Raw genomic sequence first — 15,496 nt, forward strand, 5'->3', positions numbered from 1 at the left:
TAGTTAAAATTGCTTTGCTTTTAAGATCAGAGTGAAGGATGTCCCAACTGTTTACTGCTGTTCATTTACTGATCCTCATGTAATTACATTTGATGGCAGGTAATTTTCTGAAAGTTTTCTTTTAGTAGATTTTGTTTTGGTTTTTGTCATTGTTTTGTTTTGAACACCATACTATTTTATTATTTTTTATTCTATTTCACTAAAAAATCACAAAGTGAAGGTATGTATGGATATCGCTGGCTTGTTTTCAAATACTAATTTGTGTGTATACAAGTTTTTGGCTTGAGATTTATGAGACTGTATTTATAAAAATGAAAATTATTGCAAAAGTAGATGATCATCTTTGACCTTTTATTTATTTTTAATAACGAATAGATTATTTGCTTTAAAGATATTTATTGAGTTACATTTTTATATGACATTAAAATAAGCTTTAAGGTTTAGGCAAAAAGAGTAAGCTAACACATTAGAATTAGTTAAACAACATCAACAAACCCTTCTAGTTGCTATGTTGAGTCCATCCTGACTCCTGGCAACACCATGTGTGTCAGAGTAGACTGTGCTCCATAAAGTTCTCAGTAACCAATTTTTCAGAAGTAGATCAGTAGATGTTCCTTCTGAAGTGTGCACAAACCTCTTTTTGGTTAGTAACTGAGAGAATTAACCATTTGCTCCACCAAGGGACATGGAGATTTGTTTAATGCAATTCAATTCAAGAAGATTAATTGTGCAGCAACAAAGTGGCAAACCATGTAGTAAGTTCTGGGGTATGGCATGAATAAAACAAGTATTTTCTGACTTTACCATTCAATAGGTGAAGAGAGATATAAAAATGATTAATAAATATCTGATGAAGATATGTGCTATGATGAAAACTAAAGCAGGGGTAGAATTAAGGGTTGCAAGCTATGTTAAAATAGAGTTGTTAGAGAAAACCAGAATGCGATGACATTTGAGCAAAGACTTAAAGAAGGTGAGGGAGATAGCCATGAGCACACAAGGAGAAGAGCCTTCAGCAAGCCTGCCCTCTTTGAGGAGACAAGGAAATGAAGGGAAAGAGCAGTGGTAGAGATTTAGGTGTTTATCACCACTTTGTTTTTTTTAGTTCCATACAAATCAATGCTTGTAATACGGAAAGCTACTGGAAATTTAGACATTTCATTATTCCATCAAAATATATTAAATGCCTATGAATATATTTAACAATAAATATTTTTGGTTGAAAGGTTATTATTGTGATATTTATACCTGTTCTTACTGCAAATGACTTTTGTTAATGATAGAGATTATGATAATTTCAAGACTGGGATATTTGTGTTCTATAAGAGAATGTCTTGTGATTTTGAAGTCCATGTACGTCAATGGGACTGTGGAAGCCTTCACTATCCTATATTATGTAACTGTGAATTTGTTGCCAAGGAAGGAGGTGACGTTGTTACTTTTGGTATGTGAAATGGCCATCTACATTCATCATAGCCATATTTATTTGTAAAAAGGCAAGATATAACCAGCAATATCAAGATAAGTGAAGCTTACTTAGGAAGAAAAGTCACAGTATATATGATTCTTTACTATTAAAAATATTTCTCCTTTTTCTCTACAGTAAAAATTAAAATCTGAATGGCCATTCAATTCTTTTAAATTTTGTTTTGTTTTGTTTGTTATTTGCTGTCGAGTCGGCCCTGTCTCATAGCAACCCCTCCTTGGGTTTCCGAGGCAGTATCACTACAGAAGTAGGATTGCCCAACCTTCCTTCCGAGGAGTGGCTGGTGGGTTTGAACCACCAGCCTTCTGGTTAGCAGTCAAGTGCCTTAGCCACTATGCTACCAGAGCTCCCTTCTTTTAAATTAGTATCTATTATTTTTTTAATAGTTTTTTTAAGAAAATGGTATTTAGACTTAAGTCTGATCTTAGAAATATATCTATATTTTCACCTACCACACACAAACAGATACAACATAGTTAAACTTGGTAAAAAACTGAACTGCCTTATTTAAGATTTTAATACGAAAACTTGGTGTATTATTCATAAAAATTATTTTGATCCTGTCTAATACATAGTACAATAGAAATGAAACACAATTAATAATAAATACTCAAGAATAGCCAATCAATTTGAAAAATAAAGAATGGAAAGTCCAGAAATAGACCCAAGACTGTATGTACTCACTAATATTTTTTAAAGATGGTATTTCATATCTGTGAGCTAATTATTCATATCCATATTATCTTCCAGAAATGTAAATTCCAGATGAATAAAATTTAAAAGTAAATGAAAGTACTAGAAAAGTGGAGGTGAATATGTTTATAATATTGAGGTGAGCAAGAATTTTTAAAGATAACATTATATATGTGAATGCATATTCTGTAAAAATCTGATCATAAACAAAATGCAAATCAAAAATTGGGAAAATATTTGCAACATACAAAGCAAATGATCAATATAGAAAACACCATTACACATAGCTAATATATAAATCAGCACTCCAAGAAAAATGAGCAAATAATATAAATGGCGAATTCACAAAAGAAATAAAACTGGCAATTATGCCCCAAAATACAAATAACTAAAAAAATGTGAGACTTATTCAATCTCATAAGTAATCAAAGAATGTAGATCAAAACAATGCTGATATTTCAACCTAAAATCTCACTAGAATTTATCAAAATTCTAACTCTCAGTTTTGGTGACAGTGAAGGGTTATAAATATTTCATATAACACAGTCAAGAACAGGAATTGTTAGCCTTCCCAGACAGTATTGTGGAATAGAGTGTGTTTATAGAGGTAAAGAGGAGCTCTGGTAGCATAGTGCTTAAGGACTTGACTAACCAGAAGGTTGGCGGTTCAAACCCACCAGCCACTCCTCAGAAGGAAGGTTGGGCAATCCTACTTCTGTAGTGATACTGCCTCGGAAACCCAAGGAGGGGTCGCTATGAGTTGGGGCCGACTCGATGGCACATAACAACAACATAGAGGTAAAGAGATAGAGAGTGACTATGCATGTCATTTTACCAAAAAATCTTACTTCTGGTAATTTATTGTAAGAAATAATGAATGATGTGTATAAACTCATATATGTGCATTGCATCTCTCCTTGTAAGAGGAAAAAGTTACAGTTAACGAGTGATCAATAAAAGTGTTGAACTAAACCCTATACATAATGATAGGTCACATAATAAAATCCTTTTTAGTCATTAAAATGATGGAGTAGGTGTGTATTTATTGTCAGACAAAGATATTTATGAAACATTGGAGAGGTTTTTGAAGGATTTGCATCAAGATCTTAACAATAGCTACTTCAGGTTGAGTAGGAATGTAAAGTTTATTTGTTTGTTTGCTGTAAAAATAAATTTTCTGTGATAAACACATGATGTGTTTATAAAAAAGAAAACAGCACTATTTTTATTAAAAAAAAGAAAAGAAAAATTAGAGTGTCTGAGGAGCAAACACAGGTCGTCAATCTTCAGTGGTTTTTGGAGGAGTTTTCCTACAGGCCAGTCCAAGTCCCTGGTCAAGAGGAGGCTAGGGTCCTGTAGTGGATGAGGTGTATGCTAGAAGACAGAGGCTGTTAGGATCATCCAACAAGCTCCCTTGTTCTGATTCCACATTCACCAATCTTCTGGTCATAATTTGGCTTCTGCTTCTATTTGTCCATTGGCAGCAAGAAAATGCTGATTTGCCACAGGGATTTTGACTTTCTGCAATTGTATTTTCAAATGTATAGACTGTCAGTATGTTGAACATGTTATCAGAAGGGACCAGTCCCTGGAGAAGGACATCATGCTTGGTAAAGTAGAGAGTCAGCGAAAAAGAGGATGACCTTCAATGAGAGGCCGCAACAATGGGCTCAAACATAGCAACAATTGTGAGGATGGTGCAGCAACCTACAGTATTTCGTTCTGTTGTATATAGGGTCACTATGAGTTGAACCAACCTGATGGCACCAAACAACTACAACACAGTCTAGTTCTATATTAAATCATTATAAAACACATTACTTGGTAAACAGTACCCCCAAGAGTATAATTATTTTAATTGGGTAAAATATTTCATATTTGTTAAAATTAAAGAATAGAGTAGTGAACAATATATTCAAAGAAGGTTGAACATAGAGATTAAATGTCAAGCTAGCAAAATGCAAATATCCATTATTTTGACATAGAGTCCTAGAAAATTTATAAGCTCAGGAAAATCAGTATTTTATTCTCTCTTTATATCAAAGAGATGAATTAGTCTCTTTCATATTTCTTAATTTATAATGTTTTATTAATGTATACTTAATATTGTTGAAGTACCTTTTACTTCCATGTTGGCTATTTCTGTATTTCAGATCTGGTTTACTTCTGGAGCATTTGTCCATGCTGATCTTAGTAAAAAGGGCATGAATTTAACAATCAGGGCCCCGAGTTCAGATTACAGAAACATGTTGGGACTTGGTGGCACCTTTGATGGAAATCCAGAAAATGATTTCATGATAAAAACAGAATTGAAATTGATAAAAATGTTTAATAGTTTTGTTACTTTTATTAATGAATGGAGGTAAGAAAATAAATTGCTTTTCATTAGTGATTGTATTTAATCAAAGACTTAAAATGGGTGGCAAATGAATTATCTATTTTTTTTACAACAATATTGGGGAAAAAGTTCTTGTCCAAATGACTGTTGCTTTCTGTTTTCCATGTGGAAGACTTTTACCAGGAAAAAGCATGTTTGATACAATGCCAATTGCTCTGACATCGCCTGGAAAAACATTCTATTGCAGCTATTCAGTGGACACTGCTTCCGTGCATCCTTCTTCTAATCTTCTGGACAATGTTTCTCAATCAGAAATTGTTTCAGATTGCAAAGATATTGACCATGTGAGATTCTCTTCTTTGATACCAGAACTGGTTGTCACCTCTGAAAATATTAATTCAAAAGCTCTTTTCAGAGGTATGAGCAAGTATACATCTGAAGAAGAAAATAATTTGAATTCCTTTCCTCCAGAAAAAAAACATGTAAACCTAATCAAACTAGACTTAAATTTACAAACACATCCTGAGAATGAAACACAAGAGGCAACAGCAACTTTGGACGATGGGAGATACCCACAGGACCAGGGAAGCCACATCCAAGAAATGAGGTGGAAGCCACAAAATAGATGGAAGTGGCAAAACTTTTATGTGTTTCTTCCTTTGTTTGCTTTTCAAAGTGTCAGCCAAACTGACCTAGAAAAGTTTGACTATTTTTTTCCTGAGGACCATGCTTATGATATCCAACAAGAATTTGTTCCTTGGCCCACACCTTCTGGACTCACTAAACACAACTCCTTGGCACTTTGTCAGCAAACTCTAGCCAACTCCAGCATAGGAAGATTTTGTCTTGCTTTACTTGGCAAGAGATTAGACAGTGCTACAGATATGTGTGCTAAGGATGTACAGTTAAAAGATGATCTTGGATGGGCAGAAGCAGGTGTTGCCCTTTTAGAAAATGAATGTGAAAAGAGAATTTTGGAAGAAGGAATATACAATACAGAAGAACATGGCTAGTTGACTGAAGACATTCTCTTGGTATTAAAATGCTCCAATTTATGCAGTGGCCACGGGCAGAGTATGGAATGGGCTGTGCGTGTTCTCCAGGCTTTAGCTCCTATGATTGCATGAAGTGTATGGTGAGCAAATACTCTCAAATGTTGATATTTTGTGCAGTATTTCATTATGATAACTTTGTTCTTTTTTTTCTTTCTAAATTTATTCAGATTATAAAGGAATAAAATCCAAAACTTTATTGATTAGTAAATTAATAGCTTTCCAAAACTTGTTATTTATCATAGAAACTGAAATCCTTATGAACAAGGAAGGGTGTTATGTGGCATGCAATGTATCTCTAAACTCATCCCCTTTTACTGTTGCTCTCATTCACTTTACTCAGACACTTTGGCCTCTGTGTTGCTCCTTGAAAGGGCCTGATTCTCTTTACCTCAGGACTTTTGCACATGCTGGCTTCTCTACCTGGACCACTGTTCCTCTGGATATCCCTATAGCTCTTTCTCTTATCTTTTTCCAGTAAGTATTCAAATGTCATCTCAGTGAGTCCTTTCCACTCACAATAGTTAAAACTATCTAACAAGTCAGATGTTTGATTTTTTTTGTTTATTGTCTCTCTCCCTGCTAGAATGCAAATTCCGGGAGGGCAGGGAATCTTGTCTTTTGTTCAGTTCTGTTTCACCAGCACCAGAGCAGTGACTATTACATAGTAAACAACAACAAAACAAAACAATAACCCCAAACTACTGCTGTGGAGTTGATTCCGATTCATAGCGACCCCTTCTTGGGTTTCCAAGGTGGTATCTCTACCTCCTTGGGTTTCCAAGGCAGTATTACTACGGAAATAGACTGCCCAGTCTTCCTTCTGAAGAATGGCTGGTGGATTTGAACCGCCAGCCTTTTGGTTAGCAATCAAATGCCTTAGGCACTAGCCACCAGAGCTCCTTATGTAGTTGTTGTTGTTGTTGTTATGTGCCGTGGAGTCGGACCCGACTCATAGCAACCCTTCCTTGGGTTTCCGAGGCAGTATCACTACGGAAGTAGATTGCCCCATCTTCCTTCCGAGGAGTGGCTGGTGGGTTTGAACTGCCAGCATTCTGGTTAGCAGTCAAGTGCCTTAGGCACTATGCTACCACAGCTCCCCCTTATGTAGTAGGTGATGAAAAATTATAGTTGAATAAATGAAAATGAATTAAGTATTTTATTCTTTGTCATTTATTATTTGTTCTTGTATATGTTTCATTGTTGTTGTTTGTTTTTATGTGCTGTAGAGTCAGACCTGACTCATAGTGACTGCTCATTGGGTTTCCAAGGCAGAATCACTATGGAAGTAGATTGCCCAGTCTTCCTTCCGAGGAGTGGTTCGTGGGTTTGAATTGCCAGCCTTCTGGTTAGCAGTCAAGTGCTTTAGGCACTACACTACCAGAGCTCCTATATGTTTCATTGTTGTTGTTGTTGTTATTTGCCTTCGAGTCGGCCCGGACTCACAGCGACCCCTCCTTGGGTTTCCGAGGCAGTATCACTACGGAAGTAGGATTGCCCAATCTTCCTTCCGAGGAGTGATTGGTGGGTTTGAACCGCCAGCCTTCTGGTTAGCAGTCAAGTGCTTTAGGCACTACGCTACCAGAGCTCCTATATGTTTCATTAAGAAATGTTAAATGAATAAAAATGTTTCTTGCTTTTTTTCTTACCTTAAGAAAATGTATCTGACTCTACTTCTTCTGTCATATATAGCCCCATTTTTCTGCTCCACTTTACACCAAAACTTCTCAAAATACTAAAATGGCAACAACATAAATTGCTAAAATTTACATTAGGGATTAAAATTTTAAAAATATATTATGTTGCTAACTACATTATATTTTGCATAATTGTTTCTCCTACAACTCATCTATATGTCACTAACCAAATGACAAAACCAAGGTGTGGACCATTCTAGTAATAATTTCTTAATACTTGTCCTTTATTGATATCAAAATATTGTTTTCATTATTTTTGAGGTCCCTCTTCTCTCTGTTTGCTTCTCTTTCCTTTATATCTTATGAGGTAAAAGATGTGACTCAAGCAAGGGTGTGACTTGAGTAAAAGTAATGACATATTAGTGACACTCATAGGATTTAAGTAAGATTTTGGGCTAGGTTTCAAAGAATCATCTTCAATTCAATGTGAAGTTACTAAACTGCAAGTATGTGAATTATGGAGTTGGTAAAAAATTAGATTTTGTAAATCATTCAGATTAATTTTATCTTTGATTAATTTTGTGTATCAATTAGCACCATATTCCTAAAGGATGAACAGGATTTCACAGAGATCTGACCAGGAAAATTATTAAATTAGTTAACCATAATGTTCTCTTAAGTCTTTAAAATATTTTTTGAGGTATTGGTCCACTATTTTAAGTCACAGTAAGAAATTAAAAGAATATCAAGCTTGATATGTAAACTTCTATATTTCCTAGAAATCAAAAACACAAGGAGTAGATACCCTTCTTTGTTAGCCAGGACACCCAGCAATAAATTTTAGGTGTAGAGTTATGAATATTTCCCTTTTATAAACCAAAAATATGAAGATTAATAAATCTTATTCCTTATATTTGCCTTAATTTTAAATTTAATACAGGAAAATTATAAAACAAAAATAAATTAGTGTTTTTTTCTTTCTTATGGTCTAAAGACAACCAAGATCATTCAATTTGAACATTGGTATAGGAAGCTCTGGTGGTGCAGTGCCTAAGGCATTTGACTGCTAACCAGAAGGCTGGCCTTTCAAACCCACTAGCCACTCCTTGGAAGGAAGACTGGACAATCTACTTCTGTGGAGATACCGCCTTGGAAACCCAAGGAGGGGTTGCTATGGCTTGGATCCAACTTGATGGCAGTGAGTTTGGTTTTGGTTTATGTTAAATTGTATCTTATGTTTGATAACTGTTCATATGATCTCCTTTCCTTTATTCAAATGGAATTTTAATCAGAGCTCTTTGGATTTAGAAAGTATTTTGCATGAATAAGCTGATAATTTGTCAACAAATCATAAGTTGACATTATGTTTATTTTTGATCTAAACTAATGAAGCCAAATGTGATTATGAGAATTTACAGGAAAACAACTATTCTTTTAAATTTATTCACAAAGAATATACTTGTTTAGAGATATATAAGGATAGAGCCTTTCTAAATGGCTAAATAAACCATGAACTATTTTAATCCCAATGAAGTGATGAGTGTGGATGTAACTTCAGTCATGCCCTCTTGTAAGGCTGTAACTGAAGATACATCCCACACTAAACACATAAACTGGAGGATAATTACATCAGATCAAATAATGGAAGATAACAACACCATACTGGGAATCACTCTGGCACACAATAGAAAAATATATGTATATAATTTGGTTCACTTCAATATTACCCAAGAGAGTGAATATTATATTGATCTTAGCAGAATGAATCATATGACATCACACCACAATTACGTGATTTACCTAGAGAGAAATTTATAGATTTATCTTCTCTTAGAAGGTGCATTTTGTTCTTTCATACATATTATATGCTGTGACATTTTTTCTCATACTACCCTCTTCCAAACATTTGATACATAGAAAATAACTATGGAGCACTACACAGCATTCTCTAATGCACTACACAGCATTATGAAAAGAAACAGATACATTTTCTTAACAAAACCAAGACTAGTATTTATTTTATATTATGCTGAAAGTTTTGTATCAGTCTCTCCTAACCTCAAACTCAATGCTGTTTTATTGTTGTTTAAATTCCTGAAATTTAATTATTTTTTATTTTTACTTTTTTAACTTTTTGTTGCAATTTGAGTGAAAGTTTATATAGGAAATTGGTTTTCTATTCAACTGTTTATTCATGATCTGTTTCATGACATTGAATGCAGTCTCCACAATGTAACAGCATTCTTCCTTCTTCCTCCATTTTCATTTGTCCTTCTTTTCTATCCATTCCTGGCTTTTGAGATTTATTCCTGGGTAAATGATGCCCTTTTGATATCATATGTTGATTGTTCTAATGAATACGTACCTCTGGTGTTACTGTTCACCATATAGAACTGTCTATTGTTTGGCTCAACATTGAGCCATGGGGTTGAGTTCAGTTCCAGGCTTGATGGGTGACTAAGGGGTATAGTTTCTGGGGTTCCATCAGACCAGTAAGCTTGGAAATTTTTATTATATTGAGTTTTGTTCCACATTTTTCTCCCATTTTGTCCAGAACCTTCTATTGTGATTCCTTTCAGAGTGGTTGGCAGTGGTAAACAGGCAGCCTCTAATTTTTGTGTCTCAGGGTCATGGACCCTGAAGTCCATGTGGTCCATTAGTCCCTTGGACTGATTGTTTTCTTCACTCATCTTTGCTCCGGACAGGAAGAGATCAATGGTTGCAGCTTAGATGGCCACTCTCAAGCTTTTAAGACTCCATTTGCTCCTAACCAAAGTAGGACATAGAACAATATCTTTGTGGACTATGTCATGCCAATTACCTTGATGGCTCCTGTGACTATGATCCTGAGCCACATGCCCAGCAATTCATTCCCTGAACATGTTTGGTTGTGGCTAAGTTTTCATCACTTTGTCCCCTGTTTGCTCTACTATACACATGGATATTTTTATAGCACATGCAAGTACATATGTAAAAATATCGTCTGCCAAACCTATATATGGTCAATGGAAATAGTCCCATAATGCTGGGATTTAAAGGCTCTTCTACCTTTTGATTCCTTCATTCAAAACTATTTAATCTGGCATTCTTTCAGAATCCTCAACTCCAACTGAATGGGGCCTATCCAAAGCCTTGAATCTGGTTTGTTTGAAATATAGCATGAAGTATTTATTTGCTCAGTAAGCCAGAACCTTCCTTCCTAGCTTCCAGTCAACATAAGTGGATTTCTGCCCACCATTCTAGTTTGCACTCCAATTTCCTATAGTTATTGAGTTCTTAAAAATGTAGTTTCTTGGATCATGCATAACTCTCATAATTCCTGTAGTATGAAAGACTAATTTTTTAAATGTTTTTATTTTGTAGTAATTTTAGACTTGCAGAAAGTTGCAAAAACAGTACAGAGAGTTGAAAGTTACCTTTCATCTAGCTTCTCCTAAATTTAACATTTTACATATCCATAATAATTAATACCAGAAAATTAACCTTGATACAATACTATTAACTAATCTTCCAATCCTATTCAATTTTGCCATCTGTTCAGTTAATACTACTTTTTTTTTTTTTTATTCTGGATCCTATCCAGGATTTCATATTGAATTTGATTGTCACATATCTTTAGTCTCCTTTTAACCATGGCAGTTCCTCAGACCTGTTTATCATTCATGTACTTGGAACTTGTGAAGAATACTGACCATTTAGTTTGTAGAATGTCCCTTAATTAGGGTTTGCCTGATGAATGCTCATGATTAAATGAGGTTATAAGTTTTTAACAAGAAGACCATAAACTGAAGGTGTACCATTCTCAGAGCATCCTCTCAGGTACTACATGGTGTGATACATCTTATTACTAATGATACACATTTTAATAATTTGCTTAAAGTGTCTTCCATGTTTGTCCTTTAAAGCAACTCTTTCTCTCTTTGTAACTAATGAATATCTGGTAGGGGGGTCTTTTAGATTATGCAAATGTACACTTGTTCTCATATTGTTGCCTGCTAATTTTAGCACTGATCTATAAGTTTTGCCTACAACAAGTGTCACTGTGGTGTCTCAATAAAGATGATTTTCTATTTCCATTTTTTCCTACATATATGAAATTTTATCTTTATCTATTTATCTATCAATTCTGCTGAAAGGAAGGATCTGATCTTTCTCCCCAATCTATTTATTCAATTATTTATTTATATCAGTATGGCTTAATTAATGTCCTTTTATGGATTATCATTCAATGCTATCAATATTTATTTTGCTGGTTAAAGTGTCCTGGCTTTGGTAATTGCAGGCTTAAACCTCTGGCTTCTGCTCTATTAAAATCCATGCTTCTCTTTTCATATTCTATTTCTTCCAGCCATATTGAATCACATTCCGTCTATGTCTGTTCCAAGGGTCCAAATGGCAAACTTCTTTTTATTTTTAGTAATAGAAATATCATTTTATTATGAACTTTTCCTTGACTCTGCCAGTTAGACTTAATGTTTTCTTTCTCAACCATTGCACCTTATTTGAATCTGTTATAGCAATAATAAAATTATATTTTATATATCTGCCTTTTCCTTTGTGGTCTCTTTTTGTTGAACTATCCTCTGCGCATAGTAGATACTCAAAAAATCTTAATGAACAGACAAAAAAAGAACTCTGTTTCTTCATCATTCTGGGTAACTCAAAAGTCATAATGTTGTGATCAAATCTATATGACCAATATTGGGAAGCTTCTTTGATTTGAGTCCTCAAGAAATCCTTGAGTCAGAAGAAGCAATTTATGTAAAGTAACTATTTAAGTCTTTCATTATTCTGAGTAAAACTCAGTATCAATGTGACTTTTATTTTCTCATTATATATCTTATTATATTAGACATATTTAAAAATTCATAATTTTATTATACATAATTCATTAGCAAAATATTTCCATAATTTACCAAGCTGAATTGTTTTCTCATTATACCTTTAGGGTAACAGCAGGGAATGGGTCCTTGGAGAACCCATCTATGCCCATATTTTTTTTCAAAAATAACAGAACTGTTGATGGTCAGTTGCCCACTGATGTCCAGCCGTCTGATACCATAGATCTGATGGGTGAGTAAGCAACTGTGAAGTGGCAAGTAAAGGTTAAAAAAAAATCCCCAAACACTACATATATAAAAAAACTAAATGAATATTTATAAATTAAAATTAAACAAATTTATGAGGCTACATTTTGAATAAATTTTCTTATACAACTACATTTTATAGGTATCTGATGATGGCAATAGATTTAGTAGTCCCAAAATAATGGTCATATATGATGACCAAGTTTGTGGTCTCCATGCAAATGACTCATGTACTATAAAGGTATGTATCTTTTCATTTATTTTCATACTTTCATAATAGATCTTTTCATTTTCCATGCTGCTGGTATATTACTTGTGGTTTCCACCTGCATATCAGCTAATAGAGAAAAGCTTTTCTCAAATTTATATAACTTAAAACTATATATAAACTTGAGAAAAGTTTTTCTCTATTAGAAACCCACCACTCATCTCTCAATTTGTTGTACTGTGGTGGCTTGCATGTTGCTGGAAACTATGCCACAGCTATTTCAAATATCAACAGGGTCACTCATGATAGACAGGTTCCAGTGGAGCTTCTAGACTAAGACAGACAAGAAGGGAGGGCCTGGCAATCTGAATTCTGAAAAAATTGGCCAGTGAAAACCTTATGAAAGGCAGCAGTGGAACATTGTCTAATATAGTGCTGGAAGATGAGTCCCTCAGGTTGGACAAAACCAACATCAAACTCATTGCCATTGAGTCAGTTCTGACTCATAGTGACTCCTCCTTAGGTTTCCGAGGCAGTATCTCTACAGAAGTAGATTGCCCAGTCTTCTGAGGAGTGGGTGGTGCATTTGAACTGCCAGCCTTCTGGTTGGCAGTCAAATGCCTTAGGCACTATGCCACCAGAGCTCCTAGCTTCCTCAGGTTGGAAAGCACTCAAAATATGACTGAGGAAGAGTTGCCTCCGCAAAGTAGAGTTGACCTTAATAACTTGGGTGGAGTAGAGCTTTTGGAACCTTCATTTGGTTATGTGGACAACTCAAAATGAAAAGGGACAGCTGCAAATATCTATTAATAATTGGAACAGAGAATGTATGAAGTATGAATCCAGGAAAATTGGAAGTTGTCAAAAAGGAAATGGAACACATAAAGATCAATATCCCAGGCCTTAGTGAGCTGAAGGAGCTCTGGTGGCCTAGTGCCTAAGACATTTGACTGCTAACCAGGAGGCTGACAGTTCAAACACACGAGCCACTCCTTGGAAGGAATGTTGGGCAATCTACTTCCATAGTGATACCCCCTCGGAAACCCAAGGAGGGTTTGCTATGAGTTGGATCCAACTCCATGGCAGTGCATTTGTTTTTTGTTTTTTTTTCTGGTAGTGAGCTGAAATGGACCAATATTGTCCATTAGATAAAATATCTCAAAGGACAGCTAGAGCAGACATGTTGTTTGTTGTTGTTTTGTGCCATCGAGTCATCTCTGACTCATAGCGACCCCTCCTTAGGTTTTCGGGGCAGTATCACTACGGAAGTAGGTTGCCCAACCTTCCTACCGAGGAGTGGCTGGTGGGTTTGAGCTGCCAACTTTCTGGTTACCAGTCCAGTGCCTTAGGCACTGGATATTTTATAATGAAATATGCAACACCTGAAGTTAGAAAACCAAAAGGGAAGAACATGCTTGTCATATCTCAAGCTGAAAGAACTGAAGGAAAAATTCACACCTCAAGTTGCAAATATTGAAGGATTCTGTGGGCAAAATGTTCACTGACACAGAAATCATCAAAAGAAGATGAAAGGAGGAATACACAGTCACTCTACCAAAAAGAATTGGATGACATTCAACCATTTCAGGAGGTAGCATGTAATCAAGATCTGATGGTACTGAAGGAAGAATTCCAAGCTTTAGTGAGGGTATTGGCCAGAAACAAAGCCCTATGAATTACTGAAATGCCAACTGAAATGTTTCAACAAGCAGATGCAACACTCACTCACTTTGTTCCAAGAAATTTGGAAGACAGTTACCTGGACAACCAACAGGAAGAGATTGATATTTGTGCCCATTCCAAAGAAAGGCTATCCAACAGAATACAGAAATTATTGAACAATGTAATTAATATCACATGCAAGTAAAATTTTGCTGAAGATAATTTAAAAAACTGTTGCAGCAGTACATAGTCAGGGAACAGCCAGAAATTCAGATGAGGACATGGAACAAGAGATAACTTTGCTGCTGTCATGTGGATCTTGGCTGAAAGCAAAGAATACCAGAAAGATGTTTACCTGGGTTTTATTGACTATGCAAAGGCATTCAATTGTGTGGATCATAAGGAAGTATGAATAATATTGCAAAGAATGGGAATTTCAGAATATTTCATTGTACTCATGTTGGACCAGAACATAGACCAAGAGGCAGTCATTTGAACATAACAAGGTGATATGGATTGGTTTAAAATCAACAAAGGTGTGTGTCAGGGTTGTATCCTTCCAAAATACTTATTCAGTCTGTAGGCTGAGCAAATAATCTGAGAAGCTGGTTTATATGAAGAAGCACACAGCCTCAGGATTGGAGGATGACTTATTGACAACCTGCAATATGCAGATGATACAATTTTCCTTGCAGCAAGTAAAGATGACTTGAAGCACTTACTGATGAAGATCAAAGACTACAGTCTACAGTATGGATTACACCTCAACATAAAGAAAACAAAAATCATCTAAACTGGACCAATAAACAACATCATGATAAATGAAAAAAAGATTGATGTCAAGGATATCATTTACTTGAGTCCACAATCAACACCCATGGAAACAGTCAAGAAATCAAATGATGTATTGCATTGGGCAGATTTAGTGCACAAGAACTCTTTAAAGTGTTGAAGAGCAAAGATGTCACTCTGAAGACTCAAAAACAAAAACAAATTCACTGCTATCTAGTCGATTCCAACCCACAATAGATTTCCAAGGCTGTAAATCTTTACGGAAGCAGGCTGTCTTATCTTTCTTCCATGGTGTGTCTGGTGGGTTTACACCACTGACTTTTTGTTAGCAACCAAATACCTTAACCACTACACCACCAGAATTCCTTCTTTGAGGATTAAGGGCCTCAAAATACCATAGTACTTTCAATCACATCAAATGCCTACGAAAGACTGAAGAATTGAAGTATTTGAATTATAGTGTTGGCAAAGAGTATTGAATACACTGTGGATTGCCAGAAGAATGAAAAAATCTGTTTTGGAAGAAATACAGCTTGAATGC

At 35.2% G+C, this 15,496-nt stretch overlaps 1 protein-coding gene across 1 annotated transcript in view; it reads left to right on the forward strand.

The window, feature by feature from the left end:
- Window positions 1-15,496, forward strand: part of VWDE (von Willebrand factor D and EGF domains) — a 102,194-nt gene that overhangs the window by 61,197 nt on the left and 25,501 nt on the right. The window contains 9 exon segments of the mRNA XM_007944089.1: window positions 26-99; window positions 1,284-1,554; window positions 4,333-4,541; window positions 4,690-5,600; window positions 5,603-5,647; window positions 7,654-7,712; window positions 12,155-12,211; window positions 12,213-12,311; window positions 12,436-12,534. Of these exon segments, the coding sequence (XP_007942280.1) occupies window positions 26-99; window positions 1,284-1,554; window positions 4,333-4,541; window positions 4,690-5,600; window positions 5,603-5,647; window positions 7,654-7,712; window positions 12,155-12,211; window positions 12,213-12,311; window positions 12,436-12,534 (1,824 nt within the window).

This window comes from Orycteropus afer, unplaced genomic scaffold, assembly GCF_000298275.1.
Source record: "Orycteropus afer afer isolate SDZICR_OR568_19922 unplaced genomic scaffold, OryAfe1.0 scaffold00119, whole genome shotgun sequence".
Lineage (NCBI taxonomy): Eukaryota > Metazoa > Chordata > Mammalia > Tubulidentata > Orycteropodidae > Orycteropus > Orycteropus afer.